Source organism: Pristiophorus japonicus, chromosome 5 (genome assembly GCF_044704955.1).
Source record: "Pristiophorus japonicus isolate sPriJap1 chromosome 5, sPriJap1.hap1, whole genome shotgun sequence".
NCBI lineage: Eukaryota > Metazoa > Chordata > Chondrichthyes > Pristiophoridae > Pristiophorus > Pristiophorus japonicus.
In genome coordinates this window covers 116,002,455-116,028,757 of record NC_091981.1, presented here as the reverse complement: position 1 = coordinate 116,028,757, position 26,303 = coordinate 116,002,455, and the positions used below count along the sequence as shown (strand labels likewise).

At 49.4% G+C, this 26,303-nt stretch overlaps 1 protein-coding gene across 1 annotated transcript; it reads left to right on the top strand.

Annotated features, from left to right (window-relative positions):
• The first annotated feature begins 205 nt into the window (after positions 1-205).
• LOC139264102 (uncharacterized) lies at positions 206-18,601 on the top strand. Its single transcript, XM_070880191.1, has 5 exons — positions 206-284; positions 1,078-1,168; positions 9,980-11,359; positions 12,184-13,303; positions 18,503-18,601. The coding sequence occupies exons 1-5, from the start codon at positions 206-208 to the stop codon at positions 18,599-18,601; spliced, it is 2,769 nt and encodes a 922-aa protein (XP_070736292.1).
• Positions 18,602-26,303: the final 7,702 nt, after the last annotated feature.

Here is a 26,303-nt window from a genome sequence, read left to right as displayed (position 1 = left end):
AATGCTGAATACCCTTGGATGTTGAGTTCCCAGCCTTGGTCACCCTGGAGCCATGTCTCCGTGATGCCAATTACATTATACCCATTAACTGTTATCTGCGCAGTTAATTCGTCCACCTTATTCCGAATACTCCTCGCATTGAGGCACAAAACCTTTTGGCTTGGCTTTTTAACACAGAGGAAGAGGACTGTCATGTATGTAGACCATGTATACTAACTGTATCGTCACAAAAGGTGTGCCACCAGAGGGCACTGCGGTGGGAGACCTGAGGGTCACCTGCATAGGTATGCAAGGCCCAGTATAAAAGGCTGTCCACTATGCTTGTGCCCCTCTCTGGAGTTACAATAAATGGGACCAAGGTCACAACAGCTCAAGTACAACACTAGACCTTGTGGAGTCATTCATAAGAGTATTAAAGACAGAACAACTGGTGACGAGATTACGAACTTTCACACAAAAATGACTAACGTTGGTGCATTAGAAAAGTTCTCAGAGGGTGAAGATTGGGAAGCCTTTATGGAGCAGCTCGACCAATATTTCGTAGAAAACGACCTGGTAGGCGATGATCTGGCCACGCTGGCAGATAAGCGCAGAGCTATCCTGATGACCAATTGTTGGCCCGCGGTCTATGGCCTCGTCAGGGACTTGCTTGCACCAGAGAAAACAATGACCGAGTTGTACGAGGAGCTGAAAGTGCTAATTCTGGACCTACTCAAACCAAAGGAGAGCATCCTCACGGCCAGGCATCGATTTTATACACACCAAGGCCCAGGAAATCGTGAAGTATGCTGCCGACCTCAGGAGGCTGGCAGGACCGTGTGAATTTGGCGCATTTCTCGCCAATGCATTGCGGGACGTCTTCGTAATTGGCATAGGTCATGAGGCCCTTCTTCACAGGCTATTGTCTGCCGAAACCACCGTCATTCTGCAGAAGGCCATCAGCATCAGCCAGGCGTCATGACCTCAAGCTGCAGCTCCAAGCAGATGATGACTCACTCTCAGGATTCAAACTCGGCAAGTACTGTAAATAGAATGGCACCTTTCACAGGCAGAACTGTTGAACGTGAATCTGCTCAGGGCAGAGCGTACTGGCTCCCGAGTCCTTTAACTCAGAGTCCGCCGAGGAATGCAAACGTAAGTCGAGTAGCTCCATGCTGGCGTTGCGAAGGTAATCACAGGGCTCATCAGTGTCGGTTCAGAGACTATGTGTGCAAAGACTGCAACACAAAGGGCAACCTCCAGCGAATGTGCAAAAAGCTGTGACTCACCACGTGGCAGAGGAGTCAGCAGATGGCTGTGAATCCAGCACGGATTACGAGGAGATGGCTAGAGAGGCAGCTCAGTCCCAGGGCGAAGTGTATGGAGTATATACCTGCACCACAGATTGTCCTCCAGTGATAATGGAAGTCGAGATAAATGGCGTTCTAATCTTTATGGAAGTGGACAAGGGGGCGAGTCAGTCAGTAATGAACCAGGAAGCCTTTGAGAGTATATGGAACGATCAAGCTGAATGACCCAAGCTGGTCCTGGTTCAGGCAAAGCTGCGCACCTACACCAAGGAACTGATATCAGTTGTTGATAGTGCGGATGTAACTGTAGCCCATGATGGCGCGGTGCACAATTTACCATTGTGGATTGTTTCAGGTGATGGACCAACGCTACTTGGAAGAAGATGGATGGGGAAGATTCATTGGAGCTGGGAAGACTTCATCGCTCCAGCGATCGATGTTCCCCATGCTCAGAGGCAGAGCAAGCCCCCACCTTCGGTTGGACCAGGCACCGGAGAGCAGATCCGCGCAGCCCCCAAGGCACAGACCGCTCATCGCGACTGCGTGACAATGATCCGGCTGAGATGACCCGAACGCACCTTCCCAGTTTCAGTGGCAGAACTCCTTGGAAGGAAGATTGGATCTGAGGGCGTCTTCCCAGCTTCAATGGCAGAATCCCTGGGAAAGAAGATCGTGGCAGTCGACATCATGGACAGGGAAAAGATGGCGTCCAAACCACAAGGTGCAGCGCTAATGGAGCAACGACACGTGGTTCCACGCAAGGAAGATGATTGGGGTAAAAATAGTAAGGCCATTTTAAAGGAGGCCAGCGACCTGCCATTTTTGAATGAACTGCTTGAAATTGGTAACTAATGTAAAAGTCCAGCTGTAACGAGCAAAATGTTGTTGAGTGATGTCGGGTGCAAATTACAATCAGCCAATGTAGAGGGCGAACACCTAACGGTCGCATACAGGTCCAGCGGGCTACCCAATGCTGTAGCCTGCGTCCCTGGGACCAGAACGATGTATCATAAAGTGTTCCCACAGCTGACAGAAGTAGACAAGCCGCAGAGGAAACGATCCCCGGAGAGCAGAGGCACCGGTAGCAATACCCTGCCTCAGATTGGGTTAACACATGATGGCATGAACCACCACAGGCCAGAAACAGTAAACTTTATTTGTTAACTCCAGAGTGAGGATCACACCTGGTGGCCTGCCTTTTATACTAGGCCAGGCACACCTGTACAGGTAACCTACAAGTCTCCCACTGCTGTGCCCTCTGGTGGCACACCTTGTGATAGTACCAACAGTAGCCATGTAGGATACATGACACAGTCCATTTCTTTCAGGGGGAGGTGCAACCTTCAACCTCTTACTCAAGTTCAATTCACTGTTCCGGTGTTCAAATTCTGCCCCACCTGGGGTATCCTCTGTTTCTCTTGTCATTTCTGATCTTACCCCACCTGGGGGTCTCCTCTATGTTGTTTCAGATCTTCTCTTTCGATGTGCTCAATTAATTAATTAATTTTATTTTGTGCTGGTTAGTCATAGACTTGAATACACAATTGGCTTCTGCATCAAATTCTTGCTACATGGGGTACATAGATTAAATACATTATTATTACATGTTGGAGAACTACCAGAGCATGTGAAATAATATGAACCTAATGATGTGCTGATATATTAAGCCCAACAGGACAGGTTCTGTTAGACCCGTAAAGCATGGTAGTTGCAGTAGTAGTGACAGAGGAAGCATCACCAACACCACCTTATACTGGATTCGTACTGACTTTTCGCATGTTCTGTTACCTACAAAACACAATTACAGTTACAGTTATAATTCAGTCTCACAATCACCAGCCCATCGTCTATGTACGTACATTTCGAGCGACAGTGATGCAGACAAAGAAAACAGATATTGTTAAGAAAGCCAAAGTTTAACATCTAATTAACAAGTTATGGACTTAAAAGATTCTCCATAGCTTTTTTATTCGTATCTTGCCATTGTGGATAATTCTTACTAAATTTACCTTCAAATTTTTAAAAATTAAATTTTAATCCCTCTGGCAGGTAGCAGTATGTTTAACTCTCTTCTGATTAGATAGTTTCTCAATGGAATATGTGTCAGTGCTTTAATAATTGTCTCACCTCCCTGAGCCACATTAACCATTTCATGTCTTGCTGTTGTCAAGTAACTGAGCATGTCCGAGATCCGTTCTTCAGTACAAATTCATCATGCATTTCCGCATGCTAATTGCTTCATATATTACAAATCATGTCTGCACAATCACCCTGGTATCTCGAAACCATGCCACACATGCCATCCGATACAAACCATCTCCAGCTTTCAGGTGATCTTATCAAAAGATTGTCTGGAGATCTTTGCTCATCTTCCACTGCATCTCTCAGGTAGTGGCCAGGTTATCAATGCAGCTTCCTTAAAAGATACATAGACAAGGACACAAATGTCTCCAAGAGAAAGCTAGCAATTTACTATTCTTAACTACACTTTCCTGACTTTCACCAGAATGTTAGGAAAATTCCCATTTAGTGGTGTAATTTTCCTGTTTCTATCTTGCATCTTAAATTTAATGAGATCTAGAGGAACCTTACTGTCCAATACAATATTAAAGGTAGAAAACATAGATCAAACGTTCCCACTTGGTCAAGTTATTTACGTATTTTTAAAAAATTCTTCATAACCTGTTATATTGTGCCCGAGTCCATTTTATTATGTCCAATATCTTTAAAATTTCATTCAGCGATACTAAAGTTGTTTGGTGAACCAGAGAAAAAACAGCTGTCAGTGGAAAGAGTTAACTCCTTTGCAGGTTTGTAAGAAGGCAGAGCAAATATTTTCAAATCCCTGCAATTACGTCACTTTACGTAAATATTTTTTTTTAAAAACCTCTCCCGATTAGCCCTTTAAACTTCTGTTGGATTTATCTTTAGCAATTCATTTTATTCATTCCAAGTTCAGAAACAAGTGATAGTTTACATGTTATCTTAACATTACAACAACAACAATGACTTGTATTTATATAGCACTTTTAACGTAGTGAAATGACCCAAGGCGCTTCACAGGAGTATTATGAGATAAAAAATTTGACACCGAGCCGCATAAGTAGAAATTAGCGCAGGTGACCGCTTGGTCACAGAGGTATGTTTTAAGGAGTGTCTTGAAGCAGGAAACAGAGGTAGAGAGATGGAGAGGTTTAGGCAGGGAGTATAAGAGCTTGAGGCCTAGGCAGCTGAAGGTACGGGCACCAACGGTTGAGCGATTATAATCAGGGACGCTCAAGAAGACAGAATTAGAGGAGCACAGACATCTCGGGGGTTGTGGGGCTGGAGGAAATTATAGAGATAGGGAGGGGCGAGGCTATGGAGGGATTTGAAAATAAGGATGAGAATTTTGCTTAACCGGGAGCCAATGTAGGTCAGCAAGTACAGGGGTGATGGGTGTGCGGGACATGGTGCTAGTTAGAACACGGGCAGCTGAGTTATGGATCATCTCTATTTTACATAGTGTAGAATGTGGGAGGCCAGCCAGAATTGGGCTGGAAGTCTGGAAGTAACAAACACATGGATGAGGGCTTCACAGTGGATGAGCTAAGGCAAGGACAGAGACGGGCGATGTTTTGAAGGTGGAAATAGGCGGTCTTAGTTATGCTGCGGGTATGTGGTCGAAAGCTAATTTTAGGGTCAAATATAACACCAAGGTTGTGAACAGTCTGGTTCAGCCTCAGCCAGAAGTTGGGGGAAGGGATGGAATCAGTGGCTAGGGAACGGAGTTTGAGTTAGAATCACAAATGCTTGCAATTCATTTACAGTAACTTCCATATCTTATCTCGACTCCCCACCTCGAACACTTCTGTCACTCATCAGAGAAAACAGCATTTTAGATTAAACCTCAATTGTTTCTAAACATTTAAATTTTTTCTTTAAGAAGGTTTCCAAACCCAAAATTCCCCAGTACCACCAAAATGTTTAAGAAGCAAAATTACCTCAACTGTCTCAAAATTCCAATTCAAATACTGCCAATGATTTGTTTTTAACGTGAGAATCTCTTTTACGGAACTAGAAACTGTCACATAATTTAAAACAACCAGAATTTCATTGTGGTCATAATGTAAGTTGTTTTTTTTACAATTCAGTAGTTAACCTCAATAATTCCAAATTAGTTCAGACTAATTGTATCAGCGCAACTAAACATAATACAAATCAGATAAAATAAAACAAAAATACCCAGTAAGTTATGTCATATTTCATATTGTTCTTTCTTCACGTACCTTTCCAAATGATTGTAAAATACTGAATACAACTGGAGAAAAATATATTTTTTCACATTTTAATCAACTTCATTCTCACAAAAGGAAAAGTGGAGCTTCCCTCAGCTTACATTCATACAGGCTTTTCGTTTAAAAAAAGGACTCTACACTGAAGAAGATGGTACTTTTTAAACATTCAAATTGATTCAAAACGAGACCACACATTTTTAATTCAAACTATATAAGACAGTAGCAATTTGTTTACTGTAATCCAATTAAAATGTTCAAATTCCTTTTTTAGCAGACACATTGGGACTGTAACTTCAAGGCTGAAGCTTATCTTTTGTAAAACAAACTGCCTTTTGTGCATTTCTAGCTCCATAAATTATAGTCAAAATAATCAGTGAAACTGCCACACTTAAACACATTTCACACAAACTACAGAAATTCCAGCATTTTTTTAAGGTTCCTTTTACTCAACAATTCTGGTATTTTATTTTTCTCAGCACAACAACTAAAATGTCCGTGTCGGTTTCATTTTCTTTTTTTTAAATTGTCGTCTCAGCAACTAATTCCCAACTTTTTTTCCCTTCCTTTGCGGATTTCTCAGATGGGTTAACATGCAGCTTAGATCTTTCCCCTCATTATCTCTAACTCCCTCTCCTGCTCGTTTAGACTGTTCGTGACTTTTTCTCGATAATAAGCACCACCCATCTTGTGTTCACCTATCTGATGCGCTCCCTCTCCCTTCTTTCAGGGAGTAAACTACTCAGTCTAAGCGATGATCATGTGCTATCCCCTGCACATTGGGCTGATGACTCCTCTCAGGAACTCATGCTAAGCTGCAGAGCTCCTCTACAAGCAGGTCTATGGGTCAATTAGAGCAACTAGATGGCTGGACAGGTCTGGTGGCTTCCTGCAGTATAGCTCTGGAGCCAAGATTTGCCAAAGACCTTCAACGTGATGAGGAAGGGAACATCGACGATGGCGAAGAAGGTTGAGAAGGAGGTCCCGCAGACATTGGTCCTGTCCAACAGGTACAATGTACTCGCTACCTGTGAGGACAGGAGAAAGACTGTAGGGAGGACAGCCACAATGTAGACCAAGGCATCATGGCTCAGAAGGCTGTCCAAGGGGAGGAAGAGTAGAATAGAAATGTGGTAGTGAAAGGGGACTCTATAATTAGGGGGATAGATAGCATCCTTGCAGCCAAGAACGAGAAAACCGATGGCTGGAGAGGAACTTGGAAAGGGAGGGGGTAAATCTAGTTGTTGTGGTCCATATTGGAACAAATGACATAGGTAGGAGCAGAGAGGAGGTCCTGCTGAAGGAGTATCAGGAGTTAGGCTCTAAATTAAACAGCATAACCTCGAGGGTAATAATCTCTGGATTATTGCCCGAGGCACTTGGAAATTGGCATAGAAGCAGACAGATCAGGAGAATTAACACGTGGCTAAAGGGCTGGTGTGGGACACTGGCACCAGTTCTGGGACAGGAAGGAGCTGTACTGATGGGAGGGGCTCCACCTGAACCAGGATGGGACTGGTGTCCTAGCGGAAAGGGTGAATAGAGAGGCGGCAAAGGCTTTAAACTAGCAAAATGGGGCGAGGAATCTACAAGAAACATAACTGGCCTAAATATAAACAAAACAGGAAAAGAGAGTATAGGAAAGAATAAAGTAAGGTATAACATTGATTGCAAGAGAATAAATAGAATCATAGAACAGCGATCTAAACACGTGGTTAAACATAAAGTGAGAGGAAATCCTATTAAAAATGAGCTAAACTCTCTGTACAGGAATGTACACAGCATCCATAATAAAACAGGGAAGCTGGAGGCAATCATGTGTTGTGAGCATGGTAGGGATTACTGAGACATAACTACAAAAAAAATCAGGACTGAGAATTGAACATTGCAGGGTATAACATATTTAGAAAAGGTAGAAAGGGAAAAGGGGAGGTGGAGTAGCTGTAGCTGTACTTATTAGGGATAATATAATGGCTGTAGAAAATTGTGATGCAGCTATCTGCAAGACAAAAATAGAATCCAATGGATAGAGATAAAAGATAATAAAGGATCAATCACACTAATAGGTGTAGTTGACAGACCACCTAATTTGGCAAATTAGGGAAATGAGTAAAAAACATAGAATAATAATCATGGGGGATTTCAACTACTCTGATATTAATTTGATAGAAGAGGTAGGGAAAGGGGATAAGGGAATGGAGTTCCTACAATGTGTACAGGACTACTTTCTAATTCAATATATAAAAAGCCCAACAAGGGAGGATTCGCTATTGAACCTATTAATGAGGAATGAACCAGAGCAGATAACAGAAGCAAAAGTAGGGGAATATCTAAGCAATAGTGACCATAATATAACACATTTTAAGATGATAATTGAGAAGGACATAAGTATGATGAAAACCAGGGTAATAGACTGGAGAAAAGCTGATGCTGAGGGACTAAGAATAAAACTTGGGAAAATAAAATGGGCGACAATATTGGCAAAAAACGATGTAGAACAGCAATGGGAAACATTTAAAACCATGTTCAACAGAGTGCAGGAACAATATATTCCGCTAAATGGAAAGAACAAAGTAAACACTAATGAGACTCCATGGATGAGTAAAGCGATAAGGGAATAATTGAGGGTAAGGAAAGAGGCATACATTAAGTACATAGGCAACATGGGAGTGCATGATAAGGGAGAATACGAAAAGATTAGGAGAGAAGTGAAAAAAGAATTAGGAAGGCAAAGAGGAACTATGAAATTAAATTATCAAGGAACATAAAATAAAAGCGTTAAAGATTTTACAGGCACATCAATTAAAAAGGAAGAACATAAGAACATAAGAAATAGGAGCAGGAATAAGCCATTGGCCCCTTGAGCCTGCTCCACCATTCAATAAGATCATGGCTGATCTGATCTTGGCCTCAACTCCACTTTCCTGCCCGCTCCCCATAACCCTTTACTCCCTTATCTTTCAAAAATCAGTCTATCTCTACCTTAAATATATTCAATAACCCAGCCTCAACAGATCTCCAGGGCAGAGATTTCCAAAGATTCACGACCCTCTGAGAGAAGAAATTTCTCCTCATCACTGTTTTAAATGGACGACCCTTTATTCTGAAACTATGCCCTCTATTTCTAGATTCCCCCATGAGGGAAAATATTCTCTCTGCATCTACCCTGTCCAGCCCCTTCAGAATCTTATGTTTCAATAAGATCACCTCTCATTCTTCTATACTCCAATGAGTATAATCCCAACCTGCTCAAACTTTCTTCATAAGACAATCCTTTCATTTCAGGAATCAAACTAGTGTACCTTCTCTGAACTGCCTCCAATACAAGTACATCCCTCCTTAGATAAGGAGACCAAAACTGTATGCAGTACTCCAGGTGTGGATTCACCAATACCCTGTACAGTGTAGCAAGACATCCCTACTTTTATATTCTATCCCCCTTGCAATAAAGGCATACATTCCATTTCCCTTCCTAATTACTTGCTGTACCTGCATGCTAACTTTTTGTGTTTCATGTAGAAGGACCCCCAGATCCCTCTGTACTGCAGCATTTTGTAGTCTCTCTCCATTTAAATAATGGACACATTTATTTGTACTGCCAAAATGGCCAACATGCTCCACCCTTTGTTTCTGATTGGTCCCCTTGGAGGATAAGCCACACCCTGACGTTTCACAGGAATGTGTCACTGGAACCGCCCATCCCAAGGTCTCACTGACTTTGCAAATTGCAACCCGATCCACTTTGACTTCCTGAAGCGACAGGACAGAGCGCCCCAGAAGACAGCAATGACCAGCCAAAGTGCCTTACCCCAGTCCAAGTACATCCTTCCCCCAGCCGAAGTGCCTTCCCCATCGCAAGTGCATCCTCCACTCCCCACCGGCACCCCCCCCCCCGCCCCCGCCACCATAGATGGGGCAGACATTGTGTACGGATTGTTAACATGTTTGTTGGATATGAAGTGAATAGTAACAGTTCGTGAGTTCTGGATATCATCCGCTCCAATGAATTCCTTTGTAAGGGGTTGGAAGAACGTGATCCGTCTTCCCTGAGTTGCCTCTCTCCCCAGAATCTCACTCACCGCCCCCCACAAACTCTCACTTTCCCTCCCCAGCCTCTCACTCGCGCCCCCCCCCAGTCTCTCTCTCCCCCAGCCACTCTTGTTTACTCTCCCTGCCCCCCCCACCCCCCCCAAGCTCTATCTCTCCTCCCCAAGCTCTCTCTCTCTCACTTTCTCCACCCACACCACCCCCCCCATGCCCCCCGGCCACCTGCTGCCACTGCCGCAAGGGACTCGTGGCTCACGGGCGGCTCGGGGCCCGGTTGGAAGCTCGCGGCACCCTCCCACCACCATTGGCCCCCTCCCGCCGCCATCGGGTGCCGACCCACCGCCATCGTCCCCCTCCTGTTGCCATCAGCCCCGACCCGCCGCCATCAGCCCCCTCCTGCCACCATCGGTCCCCTCCTGCCACCATCGGCTCCCTCCTGCCACCATCGGCCCCCTCCTGCCACCATCGGCCCCCTCCCGCCAACATCAGCTCCCTCCTGCCACCATCGGCCCCCTCCCGCCACCATCGGCCCCCTCCCATCACCATCAGCCCCCTCCTGCCAACATCGGCCCCCTCCTGCCACCATCGGCCCCCTCCCGCCGCCATCAGCCCCCTCCTGCCACCATCGGTCCCCTCCTGCCACCATCGGCCCCCTCCTGCCACCATTGGCCCTGTCCTACCACCATCGGCCCCCTCCCATCACCATCGGCCCCCTCCTGCCACCATCGGCCCCCTCCCATCACCATCAGCCCCCTCCCATCACCATCGGCCCCCTCCCATCACCATCGGCCCCCTCCTGCCACCATCGGCCCCCTCCTGCCACCATCAGCCCCCTCCCATCACTATTGGCCCCCTCCTGCCACCATCAGCCCCCTCCCATCACCATCGGCCCCCTCCCATCGCCATCGGCCCCCTCCTGCCGCCATCGGCCCCCTCCCAGCGCCATCGGCCCCCTCCTATCACCATCGGACCCCTCCTGCCACCATCGGCCCCCTTCCATCAACATCGGCCCCCTCCCATTGCCATCGGCCCCCTCCCATCGCCATCGGCCCCCTCCTGCCACCATCGGCCCCCTCCTTCCACCATCGGCCCCCTCCCTTCGCCATCAGTTCCCCTCCTGCCACCATCGGCCCCCTCCCATCGCCATTGGCCCCCTCCTGCCGCCATCAGCCCCCTCCCATCACCATTGGACCCCTCCTGCCACCATCGGCCCCCTCCTGCCACCATCGGCCCCCTCCCGCCACCATCGGCCCCCTCCCGCCACCATCGGCCCCCTCCCGCCATCATCGGCCCCCTCCTGCCACCATCGGCCCCCTCCCGCCACCATCGGCCCCCTCCCGCCACCATCGGCCCCCTCCCGCCGCCATCAGCCCCCTCCTGCCACCATCGGCCCACTCCTGCCACCATCGGCCCCGTCCTACCACCATCGGCCCCCTCCCATCACCATCGGCCCCCTCCTGCCACCATCGGCACCCTCCCATCACCATCGGCCCCCTCCCATCACCAGCGGCCCCCTCCCATCACCATCGGCCCCCTCCTGCCACCATCGGCCCCCTCCCATCGCCATCGGCCCCCTCCCATCGCCATCGGCCCCCTCCCATCGCCATCGGCCCCCTCCTGCCGCCATCGGCCTCCTCCCATCGCCAACGGCCCCCTCCCGTCACCATCGGCCCCCTCCTGCCACCATCGGCCCCCTCCCATCGCCATCGGCCCCCTCCCATCGCCATCGGCCCCCTCCTGCCACCATCGGCCCCCTCCCATCACCATCGGCCCCCTCCTGCCACCATCGGCCCCCTCCCATCGCCATCGGCCCCCTCCCATCGCCATCGGCCCCCTCCCGCCACCATCGGCCCCCTCCCATCACCATCGGCCCCCTCCTGCCACCATCGGCCCCCTCCCATCGCCATCGGCCCCCTCCCGCCACCATCGGCCCCCTTCCGTCACCATCGGCCCCCTCCCATCGCCATCGGCCCCCTCCCATTGCCATCGGCTCCCTCCTGCCACCATCGGCCCCCTCCCTTCGCCATCAGTTCCCCTCCTGCCACCATCGGCCCCCTCCCATCGCCATTGGCCCCCTCCTGCTGCCATCAGCCCCCTCCCATCACCATTGGCCCCCTCCTGCCACCATCGGCCCCCTCCCATCGCCATCAGCCCCCTCCTACCACCATCGGCCCCCTCCCGCCACCATCGGCCCCCTCCCGCCACCATCGGCCCCCTCCCATCGCCATCAGCCCCCTCCTACCACCATCGGCCCCCTCCCGCCACCATCGGCCCCCTCCTGCCACCATCGGCCCCCTCCCGCCACCATCGGCCCCCTCCCGCCGCCATCGGCCCCCTCCCGCCGCCATCGGCCCCCTCCCGCCACCATCGGCCCCCTCCCGCCACCATCGGCCCCCTCCCATCGCCATCAGTTCCCCTCCTGCCACCATCGGCCCCCTCCCATCGCCATCGGCCCCCTCCTGCCACCATCGGCCCCCTCCTTCCACCATCGGCCCCCTCCCTTCGCCATCAGTTCCCCTCCTGCCACCATCGGCCCCCTCCCATCGCCATTGGCCCCCTCCTGCCGCCATCAGCCCCCTCCCATCACCATTGGACCCCTCCTGCCACCATCGGCCCCCTCCTGCCACCATCGGCCCCCTCCCGCCACCATCGGCCCCCTCCCGCCACCATCGGCCCCCTCCCGCCATCATCGGCCCCCTCCTGCCACCATCGGCCCCCTCCCGCCACCATCGGCCCCCTCCCGCCACCATCGGCCCCCTCCCGCCGCCATCAGCCCCCTCCTGCCACCATCGGCCCACTCCTGCCACCATCGGCCCCGTCCTACCACCATCGGCCCCCTCCCATCACCATCGGCCCCCTCCTGCCACCATCGGCACCCTCCCATCACCATCGGCCCCCTCCCATCACCAGCGGCCCCCTCCCATCACCATCGGCCCCCTCCTGCCACCATCGGCCCCCTCCCATCGCCATCGGCCCCCTCCCATCGCCATCGGCCCCCTCCTGCCGCCATCGGCCTCCTCCCATCGCCAACGGCCCCCTCCCATCACCATCGGCCCCCTCCTGCCACCATCGGCCCCCTCCCATCGCCATCGGCCCCCTCCCATCGCCATCGGCCCCCTCCTGCCACCATCGGCCCCCTCCCATCACCATCGGCCCCCTCCTGCCACCATCGGCCCCCTCCCATCGCCATCGGCTCCCTCCCATCGCCATCGGCCCCCTCCCGCCACCATCGGCCCCCTCCCATCACCATCGGCCCCCTCCTGCCACCATCGGCCCCCTCCCATCGCCATCGGCCCCCTCCCGCCACCATCGGCCCCCTTCCATCACCATCGGCCCCCTCCCATCGCCATCGGCCCCCTCCCATTGCCATCGGCTCCCTCCTGCCACCATCGGCCCCCTCCCTTCGCCATCAGTTCCCCTCCTGCCACCATCGGCCCCCTCCCATCGCCATTGGCCCCCTCCTGCTGCCATCAGCCCCCTCCCATCACCATTGGCCCCCTCCTGCCACCATCGGCCCCCTCCCATCGCCATCAGCCCCCTCCTACCACCATCGGCCCCCTCCCGCCACCATCGGCCCCCTCCCGCCACCATCGGCCCCCTCCCATCGCCATCAGCCCCCTCCTACCACCATCGGCCCCCTCCCGCCACCATCGGCCCCCTCCTGCCACCATCGGCCCCCTCCCGCCACCATCGGCCCCCTCCCGCCGCCATCGGCCCCCTCCCGCCGCCATCGGCCCCCTCCCGCCACCATCGGCCCCCTCCCGCCACCATCGGCCCCCTCCCATCGCCATCAGTTCCCCTCCTGCCACCATCGGCCCCCTCCCATCGCCATTGGCCCCCTCCTGCTGCCATCAGCCCCCTCCCATTGTCCCTCTTCTGCTGCCATTGGGCCCAGGCCAGCCAGCGGGAGAGAGTTGGGGCATCAGGTCCTGCTGTTCGCTCCACGCGCATGGAGTGATTCGGCCGGGATGAGGTGCGGTGCTTGTCAGGGGACGGGGCTTGTCTCCTGACGGTCTAAAAAGTGCAGTACGGGCAGTGTGGGGGGGGGGGGGGAGGCGTGGGGTTGGACAGATATCTGTCTGTCAAAAACAGTGCAGTACATATAGTTAGTCCCTTAAATAATAATGTGCTTTTTTATTCTTCCTACCAAAGTGGATAACCTCACATTTTCCCACATTCTACTCCATCTGCCAATTTTTTGCCCACTCACTTGACCTATCTATATCCCTTTGCAGATTCTTTATATCCCCTTCACAACTTTCTTTCCCCCTTATCTTTGCATCATCAGCAAATTTGGCTGCATTACACTCGGTCCCTTCATCCAAGTCATTAATATAGATAGTAAATAGTTGAGGCCCCAACACTGATCCCTGTGGCAACCCACTGGTTACAGTTTGCCAACCTGAAAATTACACATTTATCCCGACTCTCTGCTTTCTGTTAGTTAGCCAATCCTCTATCCATGCTAATACATTACCCCCAACCCCGTGAGCTCTTATCTTGTGCAGTGATCTTTTATGTGGCACCTTATCAAATGCCTTCTGGAAATCCTAATACATTACATCTACTGGTTCCCCTTTATCCACCCTGTTGGTTACATTTGTCAATGTAAATTTATCAAACATGACTTCCCTTTCATAAAACCATGCTGACTCTGCTTAATTGTATTATGATTTTCTAAATGCCTTGCTATTACGTCCTTAATAATGGAATCCAGCATTTTCCTAACGACAGATGATAGCTAACTGGTCTATAGTTTTCTGCTTTCTGTCTCACTCCTTTCTTTAATAGGGGTGTTACATTTGTGATTTTCCAATCCACTGGGACCTCTCCAAAATCCAAGAAATGTTGGTAGATTACAACCGATGCATCCACTATCTCTGCAGTCACTTCTTTTAAGACCCTAGGATGCAGGCCATCAGGTCCAGGGGACTTATCCACCTTTAGTCCCATTAGGTTGCCTAGTACTTTTTCTCAATGATAGTGATTGTTTTAAGTTCCCCACTTCCTATAGCCCTTGATTATTTATTATTATTGGGATGCTTTAGTGTATTCTACTGTGAAGACTGATACAAAATATTTATTCAAAGTCTCTGCCATTTCCCTATTACCCATTATTAATTTCCTAGTCTCATCCTCTAAGGGACCAACATTTACTTTAGCTACTCTGTTCCTTTTTATGTACCTATAGAAACTCTTACTCTCTGTTTTTATATTTCTTTCTAGTTTACTCTCATATTCTATCTTCTCTCTCTATTATTTTTTTAGTCGTCCTTTGTTGGTTTCTAAAAATCTCCCATTCCTCTGGCCTACCAATAATCTTTGCAACATTGTATGCCTTTATTTTCAATTTTATACCACCCTTAACTTCTTTAGTTAGCCACGGATGGTTCATCCTTCTCTTAAAGTCTTTAATATTCACTGGAATACATCTTTGCTGAGAGTTATGAAATATCTCCTTAAATGTCTGCCATTGCTTTTCTACCATCTTATCCTTTAATCTATTTTTCCAGTCCGTTTTAGCCAACTCTGTCTTCATACTTTTGTAATTGCCTTTATTTAAGTTCAGGACACTAGTATGAAACCCAAGTTTCTCAACCTCAAACTGAAAGTTGGGATGGGAATATGGCCATTAAGGGATAGAAAGGATAATACCACAGGTAAGAGTAGAGAAATGGCAGAAATATTAAACAATTATTTTGCTTCAGTACTTACCAAGGTGATAGAACAGGTGGACATAGCATTGGATGCTGAGATTAGTAATGAGAAAAGTATATTGACAATAATAAGAAGAGGGGTTATATTAAATAAACTATTCAAACTCAAAGAGGATAAAACCCTGGTCCGGATGAATTGTATCCATGCATTTTAAAGAATCTATAGAAGAGATAGCAGAGGCATAACTACGCATATTTAATGATTTTTTTAAGAAAAAGTTACAACGCCAGAGGACTGGCGGATAGGTAATGTAATACCTATATTTAAGAAGGGGGATAGAACATGTCCAGGGAATTATAGACCACTCAGCTTAACATTGGTGATAGGAAAAATAATGGAATCCCTACTAAAGGAGAAAATAGAACAACATCTAGAAACCAAATATATAATAATAAACAGTCAGCATAGATTTCAAAAGGGAAAGTCTTGCTTGACCAACCTCATTGATTTTTTTGAAGAGGTAACAGAGAGAGTAGACAATGATAATGTAGTAGATGTAATTTATTTAGATTTGAAAAAGGCCTTCGATAAGATACCCCATAATAGACTTATGAACAAGATCAGACAATGCAGAGTCAGGGGACAAGTAGCAGAATGGATAGCTAGCTGGCTTCAAGACGGAAAGCAGAGAGTAGGGTTAAAAAGTAGCTATTCACAGTGGCAGAAGGTGGATAGTGGCATTCCATAGGATCAGTGCTAGGGCCACTTTAAGAGTTTAAAAGTATTTCCGAATTATTTAAAAAAAAATGCTACACAGGTTGATTGAAGGTTTAATAAATAGATATTGATTTAGTTGATAAAAGTCTAAAATATAAATCAAGTTGTTTAAAAGTTAGAAGAAAAGAAAAAAAGTTCTCCAAGTTGATGAAAAATTTAAAGGTTTTGCTGAATTGGTTAAGAAGTTTAAAATTTTTAACCTTGGAAGAAACTTTCCAAAACATCCCTCGGAACCCCAGCGGACAGCTGACCTTCCTAACGCCTGTTCTCCAACCAAGCCTCGGGACATCTACCATCAATGGCGCTACTTGGCGCCGAGCTTGCGGCCAACACCTCACCGTAGGCAATTAGGTTTATACAGCAGAGCCTGGTCTCCAGTCATCTTGGACCCCCTTGCCACTGGACCAAGACCTTGCTTAGCTAAGCCCATGTGGTTGCCGGTGTGCTGCGGCCACTCCACGTTAAAATAAATCACGCACAGACATCTTCCACTTTGCTAATATGAAGTTCGGGACCTGGAACGTCAGGACCCTCATGGACAATTCCAATAGCAACAGGCCGGAACACCGCATCGCCATAGTTGCCTGGAAACTTAGACGTTTTGACATTGACATCGCTGCCCTAAGTGAGACCTGGCAGGCAGGGGAAGGCCAACTCAAGGAAATAGTGGAGGTTATACTTTTTTCTGGAAAGGAAAACCAGAGGAAGAACGCCGCCTTCATGGAGTCAGGTTCGCCATCAAAAATGAACTGGTCGACCGTCTCTAAGATTCCTCATGTGGGGTAATGAACGCCTCATGACTCTTTGTCTTATCCTATCCCGGAACCAATGCGCCACAGTCATCAGTGCCTATGCCCCAACACTCAATGCAACGGATGAGGCGAAAGAGGGTTTTTAATCCAACCTCGAGACATCCCTGTCCCGCGTCCCCACAGGCGACAAATTGATCCTCCTAGGTGACTTTAATGCCAGGGTCGGCAAAGATACAGCCCTCTGGGAAGGCATGATTGGCAGAGAGGTGGTAGGGAAAGCCAACTCCAGCGGCACCATATTCCTCACAAAATGTCTAGAACACGAACTCCTCATCACCAACACCCTGTTCCACCAGAGGGACAAATACAAGGCATCATGGCGACACCCTCACTCCAAACACTGGCATCTGCTTGACTATGTCATCGTCCGAGCCAGGGATCGCAAGGATGTGCGCATCACCCGCGCCATGACAGGAGCTGACGACTGCTGGATGGACCATCGCCTAATTCGATCCATCATCGATATAAACATAGCCCTAAAGCAGAGGCGACAGCAGAAGCAGTGCCGCAAAAAAGTTAATGCCGGGGTACTGAAAGACTCAGCTAAGAGAGCCCTATACAGCCATCGCCTCACAGCTAATCTGGCGTGCCTTGATGACCCTGAGATGCTGAATGCCCACAGCGCTTGGTCTGCCCTCCAGGTCTCCATAACCAGTGCCTGTGAAGAGACACTCGGTCACTCAACCAGAAAACACCAGGACTGGTTTGATGAAAATGATCAGGTGATTCAAGAACTAATAGATCGTAAGCACAGAGCATTTCTGAGCCTGAAGCAACAACCCAACTCGGGAGCTGCAAAGCAACGTTACAGATGGCTCAAGGCTGAGGTCCAACAAAAAACCCAGGACCTAAGGACCAGGTGGTGGATGGAGAAAGCACAGGAGAAACAACTGGCCAACAGCCACGATATGCGAGGATTCTTCATTGCAGACAAGGCCACCTACGGTCCAAACTCCCAAGGCTCCACCCCACTCCTGGCCAAGAAAGGGGAAACACTCATCAAGGACACCGAGGCTGTCAGGATCCACTGGAAGGAGCACTTTGAAGATCTCCTCAATTGAGACTCTGCCTTTGACTCAGGTGTTCTCAACTCCATCCTGTAGCATGCAACCTGCCACCACCTCAGTGAAACCCCAAAGCTGCATGAGGTAGGCAAAGCCATAAAACAGCTAAAAAATAACAAGGCTACGGGTGTGGATGGAATCCCTGCTGAGGCGCTAAAGTATGGCAGAGAGGCCTGTTGGCGCGGATACATGACCTCATCTCTCTCATTTGGAGGGAGGAGAGCATGCCGGGAGATCTCAGAGATGCAGTGATCGTGACTTTCTTCAAAAAGGGGGACAAGTCCGACTGTGGCAACTACAAGGCAATCTCCCTGCTATCAGCCACTGGGAAGGTTGTCGCTAGAGTTCTCCTCAACTGTCTTCCCACTGTGGCCGAGGAGCTTCTTCTGGAATCACAATGCGGATTTCGTCCCCTATGGGGCACAATGGACATGATTTTTACAGCGCGACAGCTGCAGGAAAAATGCAGGGAACAGTGCTAGCCCTTATACATGGCCCTTTTCAAACTTACAAAGACCTTTCACACTGTCAACTGTGAGGGTTTATGGAACGTCCTCCTCCGTTTTGGATATCCCCAAAAGTTTGTCAACGTCTTTCGCCTGCTCGCCGACGACATGCAGGCAGTGATCCTTACCAGCGGTTCCATTACAGATCCAATCCACGTCCGGACCAGGGTCTAACAGGGCTGCGTTATCGCTCCAACTCTCTTCTCAATCTTCCTCTCTGCAATGCTCCACCTCACAGTCAACAAGCTCCCTGGTTGAATGGAACTAAACTACAGAACCAATGGGAAGCTGATTAACCTGCGCCGCCTCCAGGCCAGGTCCAAGATCACCCCAACCTCTGTCATTGAGCTGCAGTATGTGAACGATGCCTGCATCTGCGCACATTCTAAGGCTGAACTCCAGGATATAGTCGATGTATTCACCGAGGCATATGAAAGCATGGGCCTTATGCTTAACATCCGTAAGACAAAGGTCCTCCACCAGCCTGTTCTCGTCACACAGCACTGCCCCACAGTCATCAAGATTCACGGCGCGGCCCTTGACAACATGGACCACTTCCCATACCTCGGGAGCCTCTTATCAACAAAGGCAGACATTGATGTGGAGATTCAACATCGCCTCCAGTGCGCCAGTGCAGCCTTTGGCTGCCTGAGGAAAAGAGTGTTCGAAGACCAGGCTCTCAAATCTACCACCAAGCTCATGGTCTACAGGGCTGTAATAATACCCACCCTCCTGTATGGATCAGAGATATGGATGATGTACAGAAGACACCTCAAGTTGCTGGAGATATATCTGTTATTTATGCAGAATATAGATATCTCTCGGTGTAGTCACTGTATAGTTGCATAAGATGGAGACTTGTTACCTGATGTATTATCAATAGGGTTTACACTGTGTATATACTATGCTGGCACCACTAGAGGGTGCAACTGGTGGAGACCGGGGTTTTCTGCCCCTGTGGCAGAGGCTGTCCACCAGAGGGCACTGCGGTGGGAGACCTGAGGGTCACCTGCATAGGTGTGCAGTATAAAAAGCTGTCCACCATGCTTGTACCTCACTCTGGAGTTACAAATAAAGGACCAAGGTCACTACAGTTTGAGTACGACACATTGTCTCGTGGAGTCATTCATAAGTACATTATAAACATAACAACTGGCGATGAAAATACGGGCTTTCACATGATTATGGCTACCTTTGGCACACTAAAAGACTTCACAGAGGGTGATGATTGGGATGCTTTCACGGAAAGGCTCGAGCAATATTTCATGGCAAACGACCTGGCAAGGGAGACGGACACATTGGCAGAGAAGCGCAAGGTTATACTGCTGACCAGTTGTGGGCCCGAGGTCTACCGCCTCCTCAGAGACTTGCTGACACCCACGAAGGCCAAGGATAAGACATACGATGAGCTGACTGAGCTAATTCGCGACCAACTAAAACCAAAACAAAGCATCCTCATGGCCAGGCACAGATTCTACACTCACCGCAGACCTGAGGCCCAGAAGATTGCAAAATATGCTGCCGAACTCAGGAGACTTGCGGCATCATGTGATTTCGGCACGCACCTCAACGAAGCATTGCGAGACAACTTCGTTATGGGAATTGGCCACAAGGGCCTCCTTCACAAGTTATTATCTGCTGACACCACAGTTAACCGTCAGAAAGCCATTAGCATCAGTCAGGCATTCATGACCTCGACCTGCAGCACCAAGCAAATTATTCATCTTGTGGACTCAAACCCGGCAAGTACTGTACACAGAATGGTGTCTTTCACAGACAAGACTGTAGAATGTGGCTCTTCCCAGGGCAGAGAACACAGACCTCAGGGTTCCAGAACTCAGAGTCTGCCGAAGGGTGCTAATCGAGTAGCACCATGCTGGCGTTGCGGAGGAAACCATAGGGCTCACCAGTGTCGGTTTTCTGAGTACGTATGCAAAGCCAGTAACACGAAGGGCCACCTACAGCGTATGTGTAAAAGAAATATGACTCACTGTCTAGCAGAGGAGTCGGTAGATAACTTTGAATCCAGCGGGGAGTATGATGATTTGGCCAGAGAGGTAGCTCAGCCCCAAGAAGAAGTGTATGGAGTATACCTGCACCACCGATTATCCTCCAGTGAAGATGGAAGTGGAGATAAACGGCGTTCCAGTCTTCATGGAAGTGGACACAGGAGTGAACCAGTCAGTGATGAGCCAGGATGCCTTTGAGAGGCTATGGAACGAAAAACGACCCGAGCTGGTTCCAGTACAGGAAAAGTTGCGCACCTACACCAAGGAGCTGATCCCAGTCCTTGGTAGTGCGGATGTAAGTGTAATCCATAATGGCGTGGTGCACAAGTTACCTCTGTGGATTGTTGCAGGTGATGGTCCAACGCTACTCGAAAGAAGGTGGATGGGGAAGATGCAGTGGAAATGGGAAGACCTCTTCACTCCAGCAATCGATGTCCCCCATACTCAGAGGCAGAGCAAAACCTCACCTTCGCTTGGGCCAGGCACCAGAGAACAGACCAACGCAGCACCTGAGGCACAGACCGTCCATCATGACTACATGGCAATGATCCAACCGGAACGACCTAAAAGTACCTTCCCGGCTCCAGTGGCAGGACTCCTGGGAGGAAGATTGAATTGACAGGCACTCTTCCAGCTTTTGTGGCAGAATCACAGGAGAGAAGGATTAAGGCAGTCGACCTCGAGAACAGAGGCAAGATGGCGTCCCTGCTGCAGCGAGTTGCAGCGTGGCTGAAAAAAAAGATGGCTGCGGCCATATCACGAGGTGCAACGCTGAGGGACCAACACGTGGTGTCTAACAAAGGATTTGTTTGGGGTAAAGCCAGCAGGGTTCTCTTAAAGGAGACTTGCAACCAACTGAACTTAAAGAGACATTGTATGCATGGCAATCAATGTAATAAACCAATTAAGATTCTGAACAAAATGTTGTTGCGAGATGTCGGGAATAGAGTGGGCTCAAAAGTAGTAAGCGAGTGAATTCGGGAGGGTAAAGGTGCTGATCCTGATGCTCTGCTCCAGGTGTCCGAACAAGTTATAGGCCAGCGACCTCAGGAGGGTGAAGGCACTGATCCTGATATCCTGCCCCAGGTCTATCCCATGCTGCAGGCACCCGATGGCACTATTCGCCACGGACCTGGAAACGAAAACAGCGCAGTTGGCCACTGTTGCCCATGGAGACGGTGCAGCCCCCAGACCCAGTCACTACCTTGTCCATGTCCAGGAGCGAAAGGTCAGAACCAACGAGTTCCCCAAACGGGCCCTGGAAGAGTCAGGTTCCCAACACCGTTAGAGAGCAGGCAGAAGATTCTGCAGCCCTCAAAGGAAGACAGGGAGGCCACACACATCTGTGGCTCTGCCCACCACTAGGCAACGGCAAAGGCCCCGAGTCCTGGCTAGATGAGCGAACCAAGCCCACCCCGCTAACAGGGAGCGCAGCGCTGCTATCAGACGACTAGGACCCCGTCCGGTTGCTCTGGAAACTGCGTACTCACATACCTGTACTGCTACCTTAGTACTTACCATGACTGAACCATGAATGCAATCTACCCAATCCTGGCGCACGACCGCAAAACGTAACGAATGTAAGTCACTGAACCAAGGTGTCACGATATATAATGTAACTTACTATCTTACTTGCACTCTGTCTGATCCTGTATGTTAATGTAATGAGCCTGCTGCATAATCTCGCTGCTGGGCCGGCGGGGGGGGGGGGGAAATGGACGTATGTAGCCATGACACATGGATCACACCCAGAACCCGCTGGAACCTCCACTGCATCATCGAACCATCCAAACTGGTAACTACTACCCAACGTTGTGGCAAAAGGACTTGGGGGTTAACAGGGAGAGAGCTAAGCCAAAGCACAGTCAAGGTGCAAGGGCTATTGGCACTTAAGTCTGGGGAAAGCTAAGCCAGAGCACATAATGCAAAGGTAATTGGTACAAAGGACTTGGGGAGAGTGATGTTATAAATGCAAACTATTGCTATACTCTCTGTGTAGTCACTGTATAGTTGCATAAGATGGAGATCTGTTACCTGATGTACTATCAATAAGGTTTACACTGTATATACTATGCTGGCACCACTAGAGGGTGCAACCGGTGGAGACCGGGTTTCCTGCTCCTATGGCAGAGGCTGTCCACCAGAGGGCATTGCGGTGGGAGACCTGAGGGTCACCTGCATAGGTGTGCAGGGCACAGTATAAAAGGCTGCCCACCGTGCTTGTGCTTCACTCTGGAGTTACAAATAAAGGATCAAGGTTATGGTGTATGTAGACACTTTTAGTAATGACTCCATGAGTCAGGGTATGGTGCTTAAACTCTGCAGACCTGCAGTCTTTTATTCCAGCTCCTGAGTGTGAACAACAAGCTGTGAGTTCCCTTTTATACTGGGTTTCCTGCCGTTTGCAGGCAACCCTTGGGTCTCCAGCAACAGCACCCTCTAGTGTACCGGTAAGGTGTGTACAGTACAAGGGTACATTCAATGTTGCATACATTGTAACAAACATCACACAGTAAACAGGCATGCATAAACAACAATACTCCCCCCTGAGCATTTTTCATATCCTAGTTGTCATGACCAGGGGAGGTGATCAGTGGTGGGCTATGGGAGGTTGTGGTGAGGGTTGTGTGGTTGCCAGGTGTGTCCCCTGTGCTTGAGGCTGGCCTCGTACGTTTCCCCTCCCTCAGACATAAACCAAGTGGGTGTCACTGTTGTGGGATCCCTCGGGGAGGTAGCCACGGCAGCAGTGGGTGGTGTGTATACACTGTGATGTGGGTAGTTGAGGGGTGGTGGGCAGGGCCACAAGACTGGGTGGGCTCCTTGTCCACCAATGGGGATGAGGGTCAGGTCATCCCAGGGAAGCTGGAGGGTATTGGCCTATGCTTCTGGTATTGGCCCTGGTGGCCAGGGGCTGTAGGGCTGGTCTGGTGCCAGTTGTCATTGGTGGTGGCTGGGCTGCCCATTGACCACTGTCCCTGTAGTGGGTCTGCTTCCACAGCCTGTGTGTGTACCCTGCAAGGGGCATCACATTCGTTCCAAAGGTTCAGGCTACATGGTCAGGTAGCCTGCTGGATCTGGGTCTTCCACAGGGGGATTCCATTGGCATTAACATGGTCCCAGTAGGACCCAATGTCCTTTGGCAGTGTCCTACCGGTATACATGACACCTTGGCTCTGATCACACATAGTCGAGCCTGCATTATACATTCTAGCACTTGCATCACTTTTGGGTATCCTGGTTTCAACAGACATGGTTACATTAGGCATTTCACAATCTCTATCATTATTGTTAAGCATAGTAAACTTGTTCTTAACCTTACTGACACCTGCATTCATCTCTTTAGTCATATTAGTTAAACCAGCATCACAATTCATGGTTACATTGCATATATTTTCATACTTGCACCCTTTAATTGCATCTTTAGCTTTAAAGTCCGTGCACTCAAATAGTTGGAACTTCCCCTTTAAATTGTTTTGGTTACCGGTCTCCTTTAAGGGAGCTTTCAAATCCGATTGGCTGCTCGATGTCACATGATGCTCCTCCATGCTGACTCGCATTTTGAATGCAGGTCTGCTGCTCACCAAGCAGCAGCCATTTTGTGGTGCACCTTTCTTCCATGCTCTTGTGGTGCGGCAGCCATTTTGTGGTCTTGTTGCAGGCAGGCTGTGTTGGTCTTTTCTTCCACATGCTTGTGGTGCTGCAGTCATTCTGTGATCTTGCTGCAGGCAGGCTGTGGTGGTCTTTTCTTCCACAGCACCACTTCGCCTGACATGGACCCGGTTCATCCAATTCCTGCCCTCAGCAGCGTGGGACTGTTGCCGGCTACAATCCACAGTGGGAGTTTGTGCAATATGCCGCCCTGGGAGACCTGGACGTCTACACTGCCAACGATTTGGATTTTACCTTTGGTGTTGGTGAGTAGCTTTGCCTGGACAGGAGACAGTTTTGGTCGAGTGGCAGGATTCCTCCAAATTTTTTCAAAGGTCTTTTGGCTCATCACAGACTGGCTTGTGCCTGTGTCGATCTCCATGGAGACTGGGACCCCGTCGATGTCCACTTCCATCATCCACGGAGAGCTTCCGGTGGAGCAGGTAAAGATTCCATACTCCTCTCCCAGGGTTAGAGCAGCTACATCTTCACCTGTGTTGGAGCCCCGGTGATCAGCCAACTCATCAGAGACACAGTGAGTACAGCCTTTTCTACACATTCTCTGAAGGTGCCCTTTTTCTTTGCAGCCTTTACATGCATAGTCTTTGTAGTGGCACTGGTGGGCCCTGTGGTTTCCTCCACAGCGCCAGCACGGGGCCATCCGGTTTGCCCCATGTGGTGGACTCAGGGTTGCGGTACTCGGGGCAGCATTTCTGCCTTTAGAAGTGTTCATGCGGTGCACTGCACTCGCCGGTTTAGAATACTGGGTCAGTATTCGCCTGGAGTCGCTGGCCGAAACCATGTAGGCCTGGCTCACTTGAATTGTTTTCTGCAGGGTGATCGTGATGTCAGCCGAGATCAATTTGTGTAGGAGGCCTTCGTGGCCGATTCCGATGACGATGCTTCATTAAGGTGGTCGCCAAACTCACACGGTGCAGCTAGTCTTCTTAAGTGTGCAGCATACTTGGCAATTTCTTGGCCCTCAGGTCACCAGTAAGTGTAGAACCGGTGCCTGGCTGTGAGGATGCTTTCTTTCGGTTTTAGTTGTTCCTGTATCATTGTTACAAGTTCTTCATAGCTCTTGGTGGTTGTCTTCTCCGGGGCTAGTAAGTCCCTGATGAGACCGTAGATGGTGGGCCCACAACTGCTAAGCAGGATGGCCCTGCGTTTGTTCGGTAGTGTGGCCGGTGTGCCCCCGTCCAGGTCGTTGGCTATGAAGAAGTGTTCCAATCTTTCCACAAAAGCATCCCAATCTTCCCCCTCCGTAAATTGCTGAAAGTTGCTGAGGTTAGACATGTTGAACGTGTAGTAATGTGAATGTTTAAAAATGTATAGAGACATTGAAGTTGAGAACGTGGGAATTGTATAGGGACAGTATAAGCTAACAAAGAATTCATGGAGGAATAGCCATGACATCTCAGACTCGAGACTGCGAAATGTTACAACACTAACACATATTGAAACAAAACCCACAGCTTGCAGAAAAACCTCAAGGTCTTATTAAATCATGTTATTAACCTGAAACATTAACAGAAGGTCTTTGTTTAAAATCAGACCATACTTGGGTCGGCTTATGAGTGGACAAAGGGAAAGAGGGATCAAAAGAGATGGGCTGAACTAGGATGTCACTCTAGCCCTATCTTGTTATCTTTTGCCGAAAATGTATAACCGTCGTCCCTTTACAATGTAACGTCACTTTGTCCGTAGGAAGTGGGTGCGTTCGAACAGACTTGCATTCCTTCTGTCTGATAAGGTCCCAGATCGGGATTTGCTTTTTAAATAAAAGCTTGCTTTGTTTAAAGCACAAACGGTATTCGTTTCAGTAATTTTGCTGAACCAGATTGAGGGAAAAGAATCCAGAAATCAACATTTGGTGTCAGAAGTGGGATCTCAACGGACGACTGCCGAAAACTTGCGAATTAAGAGCCAGACTAGCCTTGGACGAGACGAGGGGAAAGTGGCCACTGGAGTGAGTATGATTTCAATACTGCTCCAGTTTCCCCCGGTTTCAATAGTCTGAGGAAAGTTTAGCCACTCGCTGGTTCTCAGGTAGTGTCTGAACGAGACCCAGGACAATCTGGTGAATACCTTTCAAACTTAGAATAGGGATAGAGATAGGGAAATTGAGCGGTGACGCAAACCAAGCGGCGACTTGGAAAGATAGGTTAGAATAGGTAAGTATTGCGCGGTGTCGCAAACCAAGCGGCGACTTGGAAAGA